Source organism: Rosa chinensis, chromosome 5, assembly GCF_002994745.2.
Source record: "Rosa chinensis cultivar Old Blush chromosome 5, RchiOBHm-V2, whole genome shotgun sequence".
Lineage (NCBI taxonomy): Eukaryota > Viridiplantae > Streptophyta > Magnoliopsida > Rosales > Rosaceae > Rosa > Rosa chinensis.
The window spans coordinates 68,946,106-68,963,854 of NC_037092.1; the positions used below are offsets into that span (position 1 = coordinate 68,946,106).

The 17,749-nt window shown below is 43.0% G+C and overlaps 1 protein-coding gene and 1 non-coding gene across 2 annotated transcripts; one reads left to right on the top strand and one right to left on the bottom strand.

Moving 5' to 3' along the window:
• The first annotated feature begins 15,062 nt into the window (after positions 1–15,062).
• On the top strand, positions 15,063–15,715 carry LOC112163924 (glycine-rich RNA-binding protein 4, mitochondrial). The gene is made up of 4 exons (XM_024300184.1): positions 15,063–15,099; positions 15,193–15,261; positions 15,369–15,475; positions 15,644–15,715. Exons 1-4 carry the CDS (start codon positions 15,063–15,065, stop codon positions 15,713–15,715), a joined length of 285 nt encoding a protein of 94 aa, XP_024155952.1.
• An 838-nt stretch (positions 15,716–16,553) lies between these two features.
• On the bottom strand, positions 16,554–16,767 carry LOC112168576. The gene has a single exon (XR_002924337.1). It is a non-coding gene; the product is annotated as a small nucleolar RNA U3 (small nucleolar RNA).
• Between the last annotated feature and the right edge of the window lie 982 nt (positions 16,768–17,749).

Sequence of the window (17,749 nt, forward strand, 5' to 3'; positions counted from 1 at the left end):
CCATTAAAGATGACATTGACAGCGGATCTGTTGTCCTCGAGGACCCTTCCCACTGACCATTTGTCGTGCACGGCATCGATCTAGAATGGATCGTCGTGGGGTAGGTGTATTCCGCGCTCTTCTTCCTTTAAGAAGGTGAAGGATTCCCAACCAGATTTTTGGAGTTTGGCAGATCTTTCGTAGCGGATGTTGCAAACTTCCTTAGGGTGGTTGGCGCGTGCATAACGCTTTCTTGCCCTGTGGGACATGTTGGTGATCGGAGCACCGTTGTCGATGGTGTTAATGCGACGCATAGGCTCGATGCTTGCGACCACTGGTGATGACTGCCGCACCTTGAACTACTCTAACTTACAGTCACGGTATAAGGTCTTGATTGAAGTGTTCAGAGCGTTGCAGCTGTTAGTGTTGTGACCGCTGTCGTCGTGGTATTTACACCACTTGCCAGTGTTTCTTGGTTTGCCCACTTTTGGGTACTTCCTTGGTGGTGGTGGCGGGATCTGGTCTTTGCATTGATCGTATATTTCATCATACGAGGCCGTGAGGACAGTGACCACTGCGTACCGCTGGGAAGATTCCATTTTCTTATTACGGTTATCCCCATGGGTCGAGCGGTTGCCCTTATGGTAGTTTTGATCCTTTTGTAGCTTGCTCTGGTAGCCACCCTGTTGCCATTCTCGTTTCTTGTCGTTAGGCGGCGTGGCAGGAGGTTTGCTAGCTGTTTCCTGCTGGCTAGAAGAAGAGGGTTGAACAGTCTTTGCCGGCGTTAGCTGAGGTGGTGGGGTTTCTCCATACGTCAGGAACTCCGCCTGTGCATGGATGACTGCCTCGCTCATGACATGGTCATATGTAGCATTTGGATGATTATAGTTGAGGTGATAGAGAAATGGCCCCTTGAGGAGTCCCTGCATGAAGGCTGCCAATGCCATTGTTTTGTCAAGATCGTGGCACTGAAACGCCGCCGCTCGTCACCTTGTAACAAATGCCTTCAATGTTTCCTCTGCACCCTGTTTGACATTGAATAGCTAACTTGTGTTGTGGTGTCCGACGGATAACAGGATGAACTGAGAGAGGAAAGCATGTGATAGTGAGTGGAACGAGTCAATGGATCCCAGCGGGCACTTAAAGAACCAACTCATTGCCTCGCTGTCTAGCATTTCACTAAACAAGTGGCAAGGGGTGGCGTCATCAAAGCCCTTGTTGTTTGTTACTTTTTTGAAGGTGTCCATGTGGATAAAAGGGTCTGTCAGGAGGTTGAACTCGGACATCTTCGGTGTTTTTGCATGTGTTGGCCTGACGGACTACAAGATTCTGGCAGTGAATGGTCCAGGTCTCGATGTAAACAGCGGATTTTGAGTTGGCGCTGGGGCGCCTGCCTCTATCCTTGCTAGTCTTTGCTCGAGTTGCTACATCTTTTCAAGGATTAGGGTAGTTGTCCTGTCAACGGATCCCGCCTGAAGGTTCCGCTGGACCAACTCCAGCCTGGGAACAGGTGGATTGCCTTCTGTTCTAGCCCTAACGGCGGAACGAGTAGTGTGCGGTTGGGATTCCACTTCTTGCTCTAACATTAGTCTGGGTGGAGGAGGTGGGCCTATTCCTAGTAGTTCTGGTGGGTTCAGCGGCAGCTGCATCGGCATGATTGGTGTGGGTATCAACCCGTCGGTATTGGGTCGACTACGTCTGGTGCTCCGCGATTGCCCGCTCTGCATTGGGCTAGCGTTCGCCTCCAGTACCCTTTTCATTAGTGTGGCCACTTGCTTTTGGGCCTCGGCCTTCTCCCTATGCTCTGGCTTTGGCTTCCTATTTGACTTGTGGAGGTCCGCCAGTGCCAGCTCATACATAGCGGCAAGGTCCTGTCCTGGCGGGCGACTGCTGCCTGGCTGAGCCTCCGCCGCAGGGTTTATTGGGGTATTGAATAGTGCGCGGTTAACGTTTACCATTGGATTAACGTTAGTTGCTTGGTTGGTGGGGTGGGGGTCGGCGGATTGGTCCGCTTGCTGCTGGGCGCTTTCCCCGCTACCGCTAGTCATGGTGATTGTGGTGGGATGGCCTTTTGTTCAAGGATTCCTATAGACGGCGCCAATGTTAATGCTTAAGATTTGGTAGTGGCCTAATCTTTACTAACGCTGGTCCGATGGGCGGACCGCTACTCAAAGGATTTGGTGACTTCCGTTACCTGCCAAATGAAATACAAAGGGCGTCAAAGAGAGACCGCACAAGGCGGTCTTCACTTCTCCGATGCCTAAGTTAGTCAATGTATTTATGTTGTCAGAATTACAGTAGACAAGTAGTAAATGCGTAATTAATGAGGAGAGGGGAATGGACCTTTTATAGGTGGAGAAGAGGCTGACCTCTTCCATGTTTTCAATGTGGGACTGACATGCTTCAGGTTCCCAGCTTCAGGAGCTTCTGATGCTATTTTGACGCGACCCGTCAGCGGTGTTCTAGGGGTAAGCCGGGGCTCAGGCGGTAGCCTGCTTGGCGGTGTTTCCGTGGGTCACACCGTTGATGGTCTTTGGTACCGCTGGCGGTAGTGTGAGCGTAGCTCATTATAGCTAATTATGCTTAGCAATGCTCATGTAAGTACAATACTGATGCCCTGAAACAAACACTACAATACATATTCGCTCACAGAGTTATATATTACATATTTTATGAATTAAATTGTCTCAACAAAATAAACGAAAAAGGCTCCTCAGAGTCCATAACATAGCGGAAGTAATAATCATGGCAAAGCCAATAAAATTTGTTTCCTAACCGTACCGCTGCACCCAAGCTACCTCAGCTTCAGCCACGATCAGCCTGACCTGTAGGATTAACCCCTATAAGGTGGAATAGTGCACCGGGTTGTCACACAACAAACCCGGTAACAAAGGTAAATCAATTCACACCAAGTAACTCCAAAATACACAAAAATATAAAAGAAGGAATACTCTCAAGACTCTCTTTTAAAACCCGTACTTATGAGTCTCAAGTAACCTCGACATTACCCCCATAAGACCACTAAACATTTGGCAGACAGACTAGAGCTCTAACTGATCGTAATCAACAACTCGGCGCAGAGCATGGCTCACAATGATTCGGTAACCAACAACCCCTCAGAGCATGGTTCACCGCTATCAGCAACTAACAACCCCCAAGGGCATGGTTCACTGATAATATGCCATGGTCACACTCGTGACATAGTGATCTTCACAGATCAAAACATTTAAAGAAGTCACGCTTGACTTCACAATGTTACTCAACTCTCGATACTTTTCAAACAATAAAACTCAACACATTTCTATAATATATTGCTTTCTCGTAAAGTAAACATTCGAAACAATAACAAGAATACAATCATGCATATCATTTCATCAACATAAATCATCCAATCAATTATATATCTCACGTAAATATATATATATATATATATACACACACACACATAGACATTCATGCAGGAATATATACCTATTAATACCAACTATAGTTTGCAGTTAAATGTAACCTATAAACTATAAAAGTAACTCCGTTCGTGAATGAACATTATGAGATTACTCACCTCTAATCCAGCTGCGTTTTCTATCAATCCAAATCGCTCGTCAACTCAAAACCGTCAAGTACCTAATCCAGTACGGTCTTAACTTAGTAACTTATTTATGAAACACACTTAAACGACGATCCAACGGTCAGATTCTAAATTAAACGATGATCCAACAGTTGGATTGAAATTAAACGATGATCCAACGGTCGGATCCTCACAGATTGCCCTTAGGATAATCCTACCAAAATTATTCAAAGATCCAATGGTCAGATCTTCCCCGATTAACTTTATAAACATCTTCAAAAAATTATACGAAAATCTGATGGTAGAATTCTCACGGATCGCCTTTTGAATCGTCATTTCTCAATTATACGAAGATCCAACGATCGGATCTTCATCTGTGACCACACAAAGTCGTCGGAACAGTTCTAAGATCAACATATCAAAAATTTAAGTAAATCTGACAGTCAAATCCTCATGGATCACAAACCGAAGATAACGTGTAAAACCGTAAATCTAGCATGCATCAACTTTTTCCAAAATGACCCTATAATATATCAAAGCGATCATATGGATGTGTAGATTCATAAATTGAAAACATAACCCAAAAATATGGTCGGATGTGCCACCACGCGCCGTCTGCAGTGGGCGGTCAACAGCGGGTCAACGCCGGTCAACCACCTCCAATGAAAAAGTCACCAACTACAAACTTGTTCGTATTGAAGAGATGAGCAATTTTCATACCTGGAGCTAAGCGAGAAGAGGTCTAGATCGTCCTAGATCAAGCTTGAAAATTGGATTAATTTTGGCCGTCTGATCACGTTTCCAGATCCAACTAGAGCTGTCAATCTTCAATGGTTGACCTTTTGCTCCACATGTAAAATCGTGATGCAAGGCGGGTATGAGGGTGGCTTCAATCTCCTTCTGGGGAGAAGTCGGCCGGGAAGTCGCCGGAGACCGGAAAACCGGTCAGATCCCGATTGCGTGACTGAGGGTGGCTTCGATCTCCTTCTGGGGTGCTCGGCTGGTGAAACTGACGCCAGGGTCAGCTGCGGACGGTAAGGGGCATCGGTTTGGCCCGAATCCTCAGTCGTCGGCCGCTGGGAAGTGGGTTTTCCGGCTGGGTAGGGTCAGCGGCTCGGCTCGCGGGTCTGGGGGTTGCGGAGGAGAGAGAACGGAGAGTTTTGGGCGCCGAAATGTAAAAATGGGAAAATTTGGGATTTACGAAATAAATCCCGATTTTTCCTATATTTATAGAAATTTATCAAATTTTGAATCCCTCATAACTTCTTCATATGAACTCCGATTTCCACGTTCCGCATATGCACATACTCATATCAACGATCCCTACAACTTTTATGAAGGAAGTTTTCTCAATTCCGTATGTATAAAAGTCAATTTTTAGTGAATCACTAAATAACGTTCGTTTCGAAATTAAAAATCGTTCGAGACCAATTTTCTCGATCAACGACATATGAAACAAGTCCAAAATTCATAATTCATATTATTGAACAAATATAGAATTACAAAATCAAATAAAAGAAAATACAGGTCTTCACACAAGTAGTCTATATGTGAGTCTAGGCCCAAAGGCCCAAACCCACACACAAACAACCCTAGCAGGAACATAGGTCGTCTCCTGCCATGCTGCAGCCGCCGGCCGATCTTTCGACGGGCGTCCCTTCCATAGCATCATGCACTGCCTGGTTCTGAATCTGCCCATAGCCAAGACCACCAAACAAGTTCCGTCCAAGCTGGCAGAAAACGCAAAGACCCGATGCATCGCACTCCTCCCCAATGACCCGACGTTTCTAGCTTCTGCAACGTCGATCTCCTACACCGGTCAGAAGCAAGCAACTGACCCACCCAAAATTCCAATCACCCCAAGCATCGAGAAAACTGAAACAGGTACCAATTTGCAACAACCCAATAAAAAACAACCGTGCCTAGGCTAGAAGACCGCCGAAACCTGAACATAAGTCTTCTCTTTGCTCGACAAAACCCTATGGGAGGAGAGTGCCGCTTGACTGTCTAACATAAAATATTATTTTTTATTTCTCAATATGGATAATTCTTTGGTTCATCTTAGTGACATTTTTTTTTAAATGTGAGTGAAGCCTCAACTTTAAATCTCTTTTCCTTTGATTCGTTAATTTGTTGTTTTTTTTTTTAAATGAAGAGAAAATACAATTAAACAAATTGAAAATTGTTCTAAGGAATCGATATTTGAGAGAGAATTGATGTGTGTTCTCATTGATAATATGGGCCTCTTTATATAGTGGATTACAATGTATAGAATGTGAATTCTACAAGAAAAGGTAATCATACATTACATGGATAATCTCTAAGATTCTCCGAGATTATCTCTAACTAAAACCCTATTACCACTAGGTCAAGTAACCTAGAGTTTGGGCCAGACACAAACTGGATTTCTTAAACACTCCCCCTTGTGTCGCCCAAACGTGGTGCTTCTCTCGTTGCCTCATTAAAAACCTTGCCGAGTAACAAAAACCCTGTGGACAAAAATAACCTCGGTTGAATGGGAAAAAGAGCACAACACACCCTTCACGTTTCGAGATCAACATGTAGACATCTCCCCCTGATGTCTGCGTCTCCCCCTGATGACTACGATCATGGGAGTTCAGATAACTTCTGCAAGCCAATGCTTGCAACATGTTTCTCGAACGTGGATTTGGGCAATGACTTAGTGAACAAGTCTGCCACATTGTCCTCATATTGAACTTGGTTCACTTTGATCTTGAGGAGCTTCTGTTGTTGCTGATTATAGAAGAACTTAGGCGATTTGTGCTTGATGTTGTCGCCTTTGATGTAGCCTTGCTTTATTTGCTCAATGCAAGCAGCATTATCCTCGTTAATGCTAGTAGGCTCATCTGTGGTAGATTCCAAACCACAATTACTTCTAACATGCGTAACTATGGATCTAAGCCATATACATTCACGAATTGCTTCGTGAAGAGTAATAATCTCTGCATGATTTGAAGAAGTAGCGACTAAGGTCTATTTAGTAGACCTCCAAGATACCGTGGTCTTACCCATGGTGAATACATAAACAGTTTGGGAACAACCTTTGTGAGGGTCAGAGAGGTACCCAGCATCAGCAAAACCTTCCAAAACACTTATGTCGTTTTGGGATAGGGAGAGAGAACGCAGACCACTTTTGGTGGCGTTCTTGACATATGATGGGTCCGAATCCATCGTCTCTCTGTAGGGATAGAACAAGTTCATATCAATCGTACCACTTAGGTATTGAAAGTTATCTTTAACACCAATCTAATGGCGTTGTGTTTGTGCAGAGCTATATCTAGCTAACAAGTTCACGACGAAAGAGATGTCCGGTCTTATGCATTGTGCTAAGTACAATAATGCACCTATTACACTTAGATATGACACTTCGGCCTCTAGCACATCTTCATCGTCATCTTTTGGACGAAATGGATCCTTCTTTGGATCAAGACTATGAACGACCATTGGGGTGCTTGAAGGCTTAACTTTGTCAGTATTGAAAAGTCTAAGTATCTTTTGGGTATAAGCTGATTGATGAATCATGATACCATCTTCACGGTGCTCAAGTTCCAAACTGAGACAAAATCGTCTTCTCCCAAGATCTTTCATCTCAAACTCGGATTTCAAGTGTTCAGCGGTTTCCTTCAACTCTTTAAGGGTGTCAATTATGTTCATGTCATCGACATAAACAGCTACTATTGCAAATCTGGAACTTGTTCTTTTTATGAACACATATGGGCATAGTTCATTGTTAACGTATCCCTTCCCAATCAAGTAGTCACTTAGATGGTTATACCACATCTGTTCGGATTGCTTCAATCCATATAGTGAGCGTTTCAACCTTATTGCAAACGTGCTCCGTGGTTTAGAGCCTCTTGATTTAGGTAACTGAAGTACATCTGGGACCTTCATGTATATCTCTATATCTAGATCCCCATATAGATACGCAGTAACCACATCCATAAGCTGCATGTTCAGTTTTTCGGAAACTACCAAACTAATAAGGTAGCGGAACGTAATAACATCCATTACGAAAGAATATGTCTCCTCGTAGTCGATTTCAGGGCGTTGTGAGAAGTCTTGAGCCACAAGGCGAGCTTTGTACCTTACAATCTCGTTTCTCTCATTACGCTTTCTAATGAATACCTATTTTTGACCAACTGGTTTGGTGTTGGGCGGTATTGGCACAACTGGCCCGAATACCTTTCTCTTCGCTAGAGAATCAAGTTCTGCTTAGATCGTATCTTTCCATTTTGGCCATTCAGCTCTACGTTGGCATTCATCAACGGAGCGAGCTTTGATTTCATCGGTCTCAATAATCTCACGCGCTACTGAATACGTGAATACATCATCAATGATGATAGAGTTTCTTTCCCACGTCCCATGTACACTAGTGTAATTTACAGAGATCTCTACGTTTTCAGGGATAGGTTCTGACATTGAGGCGTCCCTCAAAGATGTCTCTTAGACATAACCATAATCCGGAACATTCTCATGGGACAAATTTTGAGTATCGATGATCAAAGGATTTGTTTGTGCCTCATTCTCTCTCTTTCTAGGGCTAGAATCTTTCGAACCCATTGGTCTACCCGCTTCCTTACGGGACCTACGACCATAGATGCCACATCACGACCAATATAGGCAGTGGTGCCATCTCCTGGTATCTCAGGAGCGGCATTACGTCCAGTATTTGGGACGTCAATCCTTGCAGGCACATTAGCAGCAGGTATATGTGATCTCGTCACTTTAGCAACATCAGAAAACCCATCAGGCAGAGTGTTTGCTACGTTTTGGAGCTCGATTATTCTTCGCACTTCAAGTTCGGACTATGCGGTACGGGGATCGAGATGAGACATAGCGGGGACAGACCACAACAATTCCTGTCGTTCCTGTTGAACATTTATGTTCTTATCTCCCCCTAACGATGAGAAGACTGTCTCATCAAAGTGACAATCCGCAAATCTAGCGGTAAAGAGATCGCCTGTCAAGGGTTCCAGGTAGCGGACGATCGTTGGAGATTCATATCCAACATAAATGCCCATTCGTCATTGTGGACCCATCTTAGTACGCTGTGGTGGCGTAATAGGCACATAAATATCAAAAATGCATAAGTGTGAGATGTCAGGCTCGTACCCAGTCACTAGCTGAAACGCAGAGTAAGATTGGGTTGCAGTGGGTCGTAGACGAATTAGCATCGCTGCATGCAATATTGCATATCCCCAAGCGGAAACAGGGATGCGCATAACCAATGTCCGTGTTATCATTTGTAGTCGTTTGATAGTGGCTTTTGCAAGACCATTTTGGGTATGAACATGGGGAACTAAATGCTCTACATTAATCTCCAGTGACATGCAATAATCATCGAATGTTTTCGATGTAAACTCCCCAGCATTATCTAGTCGAATTGACTTAATTGGATGGTCAGGGTAGTGATCCCGTAGACAGATAATCTGGGCTTGGAGTTTAGCATAAGCAGCATTTCGAGTGGACAACAGCACAACATGTGACCAGCGTGTCGACGCATCAACCAATATCATAATGTATTTAAAAGGTTCGCATGATGGTTGAATTGGTCCACAGATATCCCCTTGGATTCTCTGTAAGAACGAAATGAGTAATTTGGGATCCTTTGCGTAAGATGGTCTCAGTCCTAATTTCCCTAAGGAACAAACTTTGCAAAATGAGCGAGGGGCCTTAGAAGCAACCAATGAGGATTTTGGTTGGGCCTGAGCGTCTAAAGGGCTATTAGAAGCAAAATTTGTGACTACATCCCCCATCATGGCGTTGGAACCATGGGAAGTGGCACCCATAGCGCCATTACCATGGGTGACACCAATTGTGGCATTGTCAAGGGGGACATGGACAACCCTAGGCCGGCGGTGGACTGCTGCTGCGGCGGCGGTCACACTGAGTCCAGGAATCAATCTTTGATTCTTGCTTCGTTTCGCTTGAAAGAATGGATGTTCGTGTGAAGTTTTTAGTACACGGATCATCATGTCACTACCAAGATGTCCTAGTCGGTCATGCCAAAGCCAAAATGTGTCAGAATCCAAGAGATCTTCTCTTATTACATTATTGGATTCAATCGGTCGAATGGTAGTGGCATAAAATCCACTAGATTGACACATAAGCTTCTCTAAGATGTGCTTTCGTCCGCAATCATTAGAGGTAATGCAAAAGAACTCTTTTCCTTTCTCAGTATGCGTTTATGCATGGAATCCGTTGGCTCGGATATCTTTAAAGCTCAATAAGGTTCGATTTGCCAGGAGCGTAGAGAGTTTCTGCGATATTAATCAAGGTGCCATTTGGCAAAAGGAATTGGGCCATTCCATCTCCTTGAACCAATTCTGATGGCCCAGCCATCTTAGTCACAGAGGAATATGTAAGTAACATCTCCAAGAATAATTGCCTATGGCAAAGAATGGTGTGCGTAGTCGCATTATTCTCAAGACATTGCAGTTCTCCAGAATCCATTCCTAAAGAAAGAGCTCATAATTAAAAAGGAGTCATAAAGAAAAGAACTCAACTTTTATTAATAAGCCAACAGAATTACATCATTATTTCATTAACTATAGAGAATTTAATCCACAATGCTAGCTAATGCAAAACAATGGTAGTTGTCTAACTTCTGTCGGTAACTCCAAAATAAATGTGACTAGGTGAGTAGAGAGATGTTGGTGGAGCAAGGCTCGCTTAAGTACCACTAATCTCAAAACCTTCCTAGACATCACACTTACGTTGGATAAGCCCATGTGAAGAAAGGCTAAACCATTGGCATTTATTACAAAATAATATGGTAATTGCCTACATCTCTTGGAAAATAAAAAGACTCAATCAAAAATCGCCAATCTCAGGATCTTGGCCTTTGAAGTCTTCCACCCTTAGATCGAGATCGCCATCTTGATCTTCTTGTTCCATGTAATTTACCTCCCTTACTTCACGATACATCTTGTATGCATTGACAACATTCTGAGATGCTTTACACGCCCTTGCCCAATGTCCGGGTAGTCCACACCTAAGACAAGCATCTTTATGGTCAGGTTCCCTTGATTGAGGCGCTTTATAAGCGCTTTGAGGACGGCTTCTTTCTTTGATGGAGTTACCACCATAACCGGAGGCTTGGCCTCTCTCTTTCTTCACACGTTTACCTCCATGGTTCCGTGTACGCCTATCTTGGTGGTTTCCTTCCTCTTTAGGGCGAGAATATGGACCAGAACGTCCAGAATTATCCCTTTCCTTAGGGTTTCGCTCCTTGCGCCCTCCCTTAGGGGCACGACTATAATTAGACTCCGAAATTGGCTGGGCTCCCACGGGTCTAGAGTTATAGTTCTTCACAAGTATGTTGTCGTGCTTTTCAGCTACGTTCATGGCACCAATAAGCTCATGAAATCTTGTGATATGTCCAACATTGACATCAATCCAATAGTTCTTGGCTTTCATGACTGCAGAGACGGGGAAGGTAGAGAGTCTTCTTGATCAACATCGTATTAGTGATTTTCTGCCCAAAGAATTCCATCAAAGACTTGATACGAAGTGCTTCTGAATTATAGTCAAGTACGGACTTGAAGTCACAGAAGCGGAGGCTATGCCATCTCACTTCTAGATCAGGAAGCAGGGAGTCACGAATGTTGCCAAAACGCTGCTCAAGTTCTACCCATAGTTTTCTTGGCTCTTCCTCATTGAGGTACTCCTTCTGGAGCGCGTCATTCATGTGCCTTGTCATGAGAATTATAGCTTTAGCTTCATTAGCCTCTCTCGTAGATCTATTCGCTTCAAAAGTGGTAGCTTCTTGAGGAGTGGGCACGTTCTGACTTGGCTCTTGGATCGTACTTAGGATCCCATTAGCCTTAAGATGCTTGCGCAAATCACGGACCCACTTATGATATCCTGCACCTGTTGTCTCTAGTGGAGTGAAGCTCAACTTGTTCAGGTTACTCATCCTGAAAAACAACAAGAAAATAGGGTTAGTTTGGAGCGAAAAAGGCTACCACGAAAACAATAAAAATTTCTGAGCCTAGTCGCTTACAAGAAATTAGGAATTTCCGAGCATAGTCGCTTCCAAGAAATTCGATTCCAAGAGGGGTTAGATTAGATCGAAACAATGATGTATGTAGTCGATGGTTTCTTCTCAACAAACTCTAGGTTTGGAGGACTCTACAAGCTCCAAGCTTGGAGTGAGCACAAACCCCCACAATTCACCTTTAATTAGGTCTCCCCTATGGGGTAGAAGAAAGGAGTTTGCAAGTCCCCGAGAAAAAGAAGAGAAATTGAATAAAAACTAAAAAAACGGGAACTTTTAGAAAAAAAATACCTTAAAAGGTGATAGGAGCATAAAATGCGATGAATTTATAGTTCAAACATTTACACTTTTGCTTAGTTGAATCCTTAAAAGATCAATTTAACTTTGTTATTTTCTTAGGTATTTTGAGAAGCAGTTGAGAAGAAAAGAGAGCTAATATGGGGCAATCAATGCACTTTACATGAAGTAGTGATGCAAAGGATTAAGTATGATCATTCAATTGGTCATAAAACTCAAGAGAAGAAGGAGAAAGTTGCCATGCAAAATAGTTGCCGGGAAGCAGAAAACAGAGTACTAGAGGTTGCCTTATTTTCTTCTGTTTTGGGATGCTGTTTTGAAGAACTTTTGAGCGGAATTATGAAGCACGGCCTGGAAATATTTGAAGATCATATGTTCTATTATAACTACAAGCAAAGAGTTGGTCCAGAAAGATAAAAAAAAGAAGTCGGAGGCCGCACTCAAATTTGGTTTCTCAAGAAGACTCTTTCCATTAGCTTTTCAGGAAGTTTTTTTAAGGATCTCAATACTGAGCTTAGAGAATAAAACTCTTGAAGTTACCTGCCCAGATTTGAATATGAGATGTTGTAGAGCATTTTAAGATTAAGAATCATCCATAAAGGTGGTGGGACGCAGAAGATATGATGCCGCAAATATGAGCAGAGGATAAGGAAAATCTGGAATTTCTAACAAGTCTTTCTGCGAAGCATATTCAAGATTGTCGTTGGGTCACATTTCAAGAAGCTTTCTAGAAGTTTTTTGCACGTTTTTGAAGAGTGATATTAGGAGTATTATGTGGCAGAAACTCACCTCCAAATCTTCTAAGAACCCTTGTCAAACTTGGAGAGGAAAATCAATCCTAGTTGAGAAAAGCTAAGCAAGTTGCAAGCAAGTTGTAAGCAAGTTGTAAGCAAATGGCTAAGAAAGTTGTAAGCAAGTTGTAAACAAGTAGTAAGCAAGTGGAAAATCTTGAGGGAAATCAATTCAAGTTGAGCAAGTGGTAAACAAGTGGAAGATTTTTTGGGAGAAAAGCTAGAGCTTGTAAACTCTATAAATAGGAGGCTTTTTTGTTTCATTGGGAGCATAATTTCATACAGATTTCATGCCTCACAACTCCCCTAGCTCTCTGTTTTTCGAAGTTTCATACAAGCATAAGGAAAAGAAGCCGCCAAAGTCGCCATTTGCCATCCCCATGAGCATCCATCATCAAGCAAAATCCACCGTGTCTCTTCACTTCCTTTTCTGCGAGTTTGTCTTCTTATTTTCAATATGTTATTGTGTGTTTACCTTAGAACAATGAGTAGCTAAATACTTTTGTGTTAGGGGCTAGTTTGAAGTCTAAACTATAGTTCAAGTTTCATAATACATTCCTATGTTTTAGTTACTTTGTTGATGAGATTGTTCTTTGGTTCTGGATTAGATAAGTCTTTTATATGTATGTTTTATGTGGTTGCAAACATATGAGATATGGATGTAATTGGTGCTAGGTTAAATGGCAATTCACCTAATAGTTTTGTGATTTTAACCGAAGTAGTAAAGCCTCTCGTCAAGGTATGTGCCAAAGATGAGGAATGCAACTAGACACACTTGTTGTACTAGTTTGTACACTTAAATTGACATCCTTCCATATGTACTTAATGCTTTAAAACTTGCTAAATGTAGGAACCGCTTGTGATCTCTATGTTGCATGTTTCCAAAAGGTTCCAATAACGGCGCTTGTTCTTGTTAGGACAATACAGGGAAGTAATATAAGGTACTTAGCTCTTGCTTCTAGCATTGTAACTTGGTCAATCTCTTTCTCATGACTTAGTAATAAATTTAGGAAGTAGAATTGGAACTTGGATTGTGTTTAGTGGTGGATAACGAACTCCTAGCTGATCATCATCATATTCACAAACTTTACTCAGATTCATCTCTTGTGCTTACTTTATTTTCGGCAGAATTAATCAACAATTTCCCCCCATTTGTGTTTTTTAATTTGTTTTGTACTATAGTTTAACAATTTAGTTTTCTTTGTTTTGTAGATAACGCAATTTGTGAAAGTACCATCAATCCCCGGAACGAACAATCTCTGCTTATCCTATACTAACAATTGTCTGTTGCAGGGTAATTTTGTGCACTTAATTTAGGTATATCAAAAGGTCGCCGGAAAATTTGGCCGGAAAAGTTCTCAGAAAAGTGGTGGCCGGACAGTGGTCGACGGTGGCCAGAGCAGGGCTAGCGGTGGCTGCAGGCGGGGTTGGCAGGGTTGTGCAGGCATTGTGCAGGGAGCTGGTGCGCAAGTTGTCGGCAGGTGCTCGGCAGCTACTCAACAGATGTGGCACGAGCTCTTGGCAGGTGTCGCCGGGTTGTCGGCAGGAGCGCGCAGGCTCTCGGCAGCATCTCGTGCGGGTCTGTCGGCAGGTCTCGGCAGGTGCTGCTGGGGGATTCTAGACAGATCTAGGCAGGGGCTTCTCGGCAGATCTCAGCAGGTGCTGCGCGGGGCTTCTCTGCAGATCTCGACAGGTACTGCGCGGGGCTTCTCGGCAGATCCAGGCAGGGCCTGTACGGGTCTGTCAGCAGGTCTTGGCAGCTGCTCGGCAGATCTGTCGACATATGTGCAGGGGCTGGCAGGAGGCAGGCACAGGGCAGGGGCCGGTATGGAATTTCCGATGGCCAGTTCATGCTGATTCCGGCCAGTTCTGGTGGTTCCGCCGTCGGTTCCTAGCTCCTGGAGACTAGGGCTTGGGATTTAATGTGTGTGGCGGTGGATGCTGGAATTTGAGGGCTATGAAATTAGGGTTTCTGGGTTAGGACTTCGTGCTGATAACGTGTTCTAGGGAATAGATATTTGAGAGAGAATTGATGTGTGTTCTCATTGATAATATGAGCCTATTTATATAGAGGATTACAATGCATAGAATCTGAATTGTACAAGGAAAGATATCATACATTGAATGGATAATCTCTAAGATTCTCCGAGATTATCTCTAACTAAAATCCTATTACCACTAGGTCAAGTAACTTAGAGTTTGGGCCACACACAAACTGGATTTACTTAAACAAAAATACCCTTTACAAGTGACAAGAGGGCCAACAGGCCCAAAAAAACTCCCAACTAGTTAGGCCGGGACTCCATGTAATCAAGAAACCCGACTCCTGCTCAACACATGCTAACCTCTGTTACCAGAAGCCGCCTAACTTCGGGAACAGAATCTGCGATTTGGGTTTGACAGAGAGATGGCTAAAAGATTAAGCTCGAAGCTCTTCGTCAGCAGTACTCACTCCCACTCTTTTTTTTCCTCTCAAAGTTATATATATTTTGGGTTTCTTATAAAACCACAATTTGATCCTTTGCTTTGTGGCTTAGGATTATCATCATACACCACTAGTGAAGCACTCAGGCAGATGTTTTCACCTTTTGGAGATGTTACAGAAGGTTATTTCTAATTCCCAGAACGAGTTTCCCCATATTATTGTTTCTTCATCTTAATTTCTGGAAATTTGTGACCAAATGTTTACCTTTGTGTTTTTTTTCCAATTCAGCTAGGTTAGTTATAGACCGTGAAACTCAAAGGCCCAAAGGTTTTGGTTTTGTGACATACAAGTCTGAGGTTGAGGCACAGAAGGCTTTGAAGATCATGGATCGCAGGGTAATTTTCTCATTTTCTGTCCCTCTGGGTAAAAAAACCCAATTCATAAGTATATACTATGAACCAAGACATTGCTTTTCTATTTTGAAAATATGAAAATTCTGGATTGTGTTATTGTAAATTACTACGGGTCTTGTTTTTGATTAGCCATTGTTAATGCTTGTGCAGATGGTTAATGGGAGGCTACTTTCTGTTGAAGTTGCAGAGACTGAAAGACATTCAGAGGATATCAGCTCTTGATAGTCATTATGTTGTTCCATATGTGTTTATCTTTGCCAGTTGTTCTGAATTTGGTAGATTAGTTTGATTTAGACTGGAAACTCCGAAAGTTCTTTGCACTCTATTCACTTTTATCTTCTAAAATATAGCTCTGATTTCACAGCAGCAACATTTTCTCAGTTTTTAGTCTTTATTTCAAGGCATGATTGACTTTTGTTGGAGGACATCTTTTTACTACTGAATTTAATAGAGCGTTTGCTCATGTACAATTCATTTGTTGCTACCTATCTCATTGGAACAAGGCTGTCTTCTGCATCACAGAGGTGGAGTAACACCTCTACTTCTATAACTTTTGGGTTGTTGTTTCTCTACTGTATTGGAGTCCTGATGCCTTTGATGTTTGGATACGTCGCCCTTAATGCCTCTCGAGTTGCTCACTTTGCAATCGACGTTAATACTTTCAATAGAACCGGAAACATTCGAAGTTTTCCTTTTATTTTCTTACTTTAAGGTTTAAACATGCTACTTGTGCATGGTAATAATCCAGAAGTAATTTGGTTGCTAACTATTGGTTTCCAGTTGTCTTGAAACTCTTGCTCATGAGTCCATTGCGCCTTCTAAAATCAGACAAATTGAGTGTCTTTTGACTCTACATATATAAAACCTGAGTTATAGTGAAAGTAGTTATGTATCCTAATATTTCTATCAGTTTATTTTTCAGAACTACTATGCACATTAGAGGTGAAAAGACTGCCATTTACGAAAATCTGTATGAATCATGCGATAATGGATAACCGTAGAACTTAACTAAGAGCTAATTAAGAAGGGAAAGAAGAAAAGAAAAAAGAAAAAAGAAGGAAACTTGTCAGACAGCCAAGCGACCACCCCAGACTTGGGTAAACCAAGCCGAGAACGATCATCTACAGCCATGGTGACCGTTAGGCCACCAGCCGTTAATCACGCTCTGATGGCATGGCTATAATTCATCCACCAAGTTTAGATTCCTGTCTCCTTAGAAGTCAAAGACACAGAGGTACGATCCTATAGAACAGATCCTGTTCAAGTAAGGTCGTGAACTGTCTACACGTGCCTCTTTATTTAGACCAATGTTTTGACCACTTGTTTTCGATGTGGGAGGGTTTCCTTCACTAATATCGCAGCTCCTGACTTCGGACTACTCGAACTTTTTGCTTTGAGCCTTACGACATTAACCTGACTTTGGTTTCTCTGGCTGATGCATTTCAATAGAATCCTGTATGCTCGTGCTTTACTGCTTTTTTTATTTGGTGATTTGAGGCAATTGTCAGTCTTAGTGGTGAAACTGAATGATGTAAAATCAGATGCAGACTGTTAAAATGGGGTTTTCTGGCACTACAATTAATCTTGTATGATGCTTCATTGTTTTGTACATATATGGTTCTGTTTGGCTCCAAAACCAGCTGGTGTGCAAACAGTCTCTTTTGGACGAGTGGTTGCGCAGGCGTGCCAGCACCGCGGGGTGCAGTCGTTGGGGTAGTCCCGTGACCTGACTTCTTCTTCAAGCGCTGTGGACGAGGAGAGCACCAACCTCGTCACAGGGTTCTTTTCTTGCCTTCCGGAAAAGGACTTCTTGCCTTACGCGGGTAAGGGCTTTGGTTGTGGTCTCTTTGCGTTCACTGAATCGATACTCAACTTGAAAACTGAGCAGAGCAATCACTGGGAAGTTCGAGAGGAACACGGATTCGCTAAAGCGTGACTTTAGCTTCGCTGGGTTGCGAGGGCGTTACCCTTGCTTCGCTGGAAGTAACAGTGGCGGTTGTGCTCGCAGTCGGCTCCTGGGGAGACTGGGACTGGAAGTACGGTCGCCGGGTTGATCTGGTGAGGCTGACAGTCGGCTCGCGAGGAGACTAGGACTGGCGGGCGGTCACCGGGTTTCAACGAGGTTGAGGGTTTGCTCTGGGGAGGCTTTGTAATCGCTAGGATTGATTGATTAGAGAGAGGTCTTTCTGTATCGTCTTTAGCCTCTATATATAGGCTACTGCAGATTCATTGTCCAAATAGGAATGAAATACTATA

What these genes read in the sequence shown, in the direction of transcription:
- LOC112163924 (XM_024300184.1), top strand. Translation starts at nt 15,063, where the DNA reads ATGGCTAAAAGATTAAGCTCGAAGCTCTTCGTCAGCA. An exon ending in CTCGAAGCTCTTCGTCAGCA is followed by an intron (nt 15,100 to 15,192) that starts GTACTCACTCCC and finishes TTTGTGGCTTAG; the next exon opens with GATTATCATCATACACCACT. An exon ending in TTTTGGAGATGTTACAGAAG is followed by an intron (nt 15,262 to 15,368) that starts GTTATTTCTAAT and finishes TTTCCAATTCAG; the next exon opens with CTAGGTTAGTTATAGACCGT.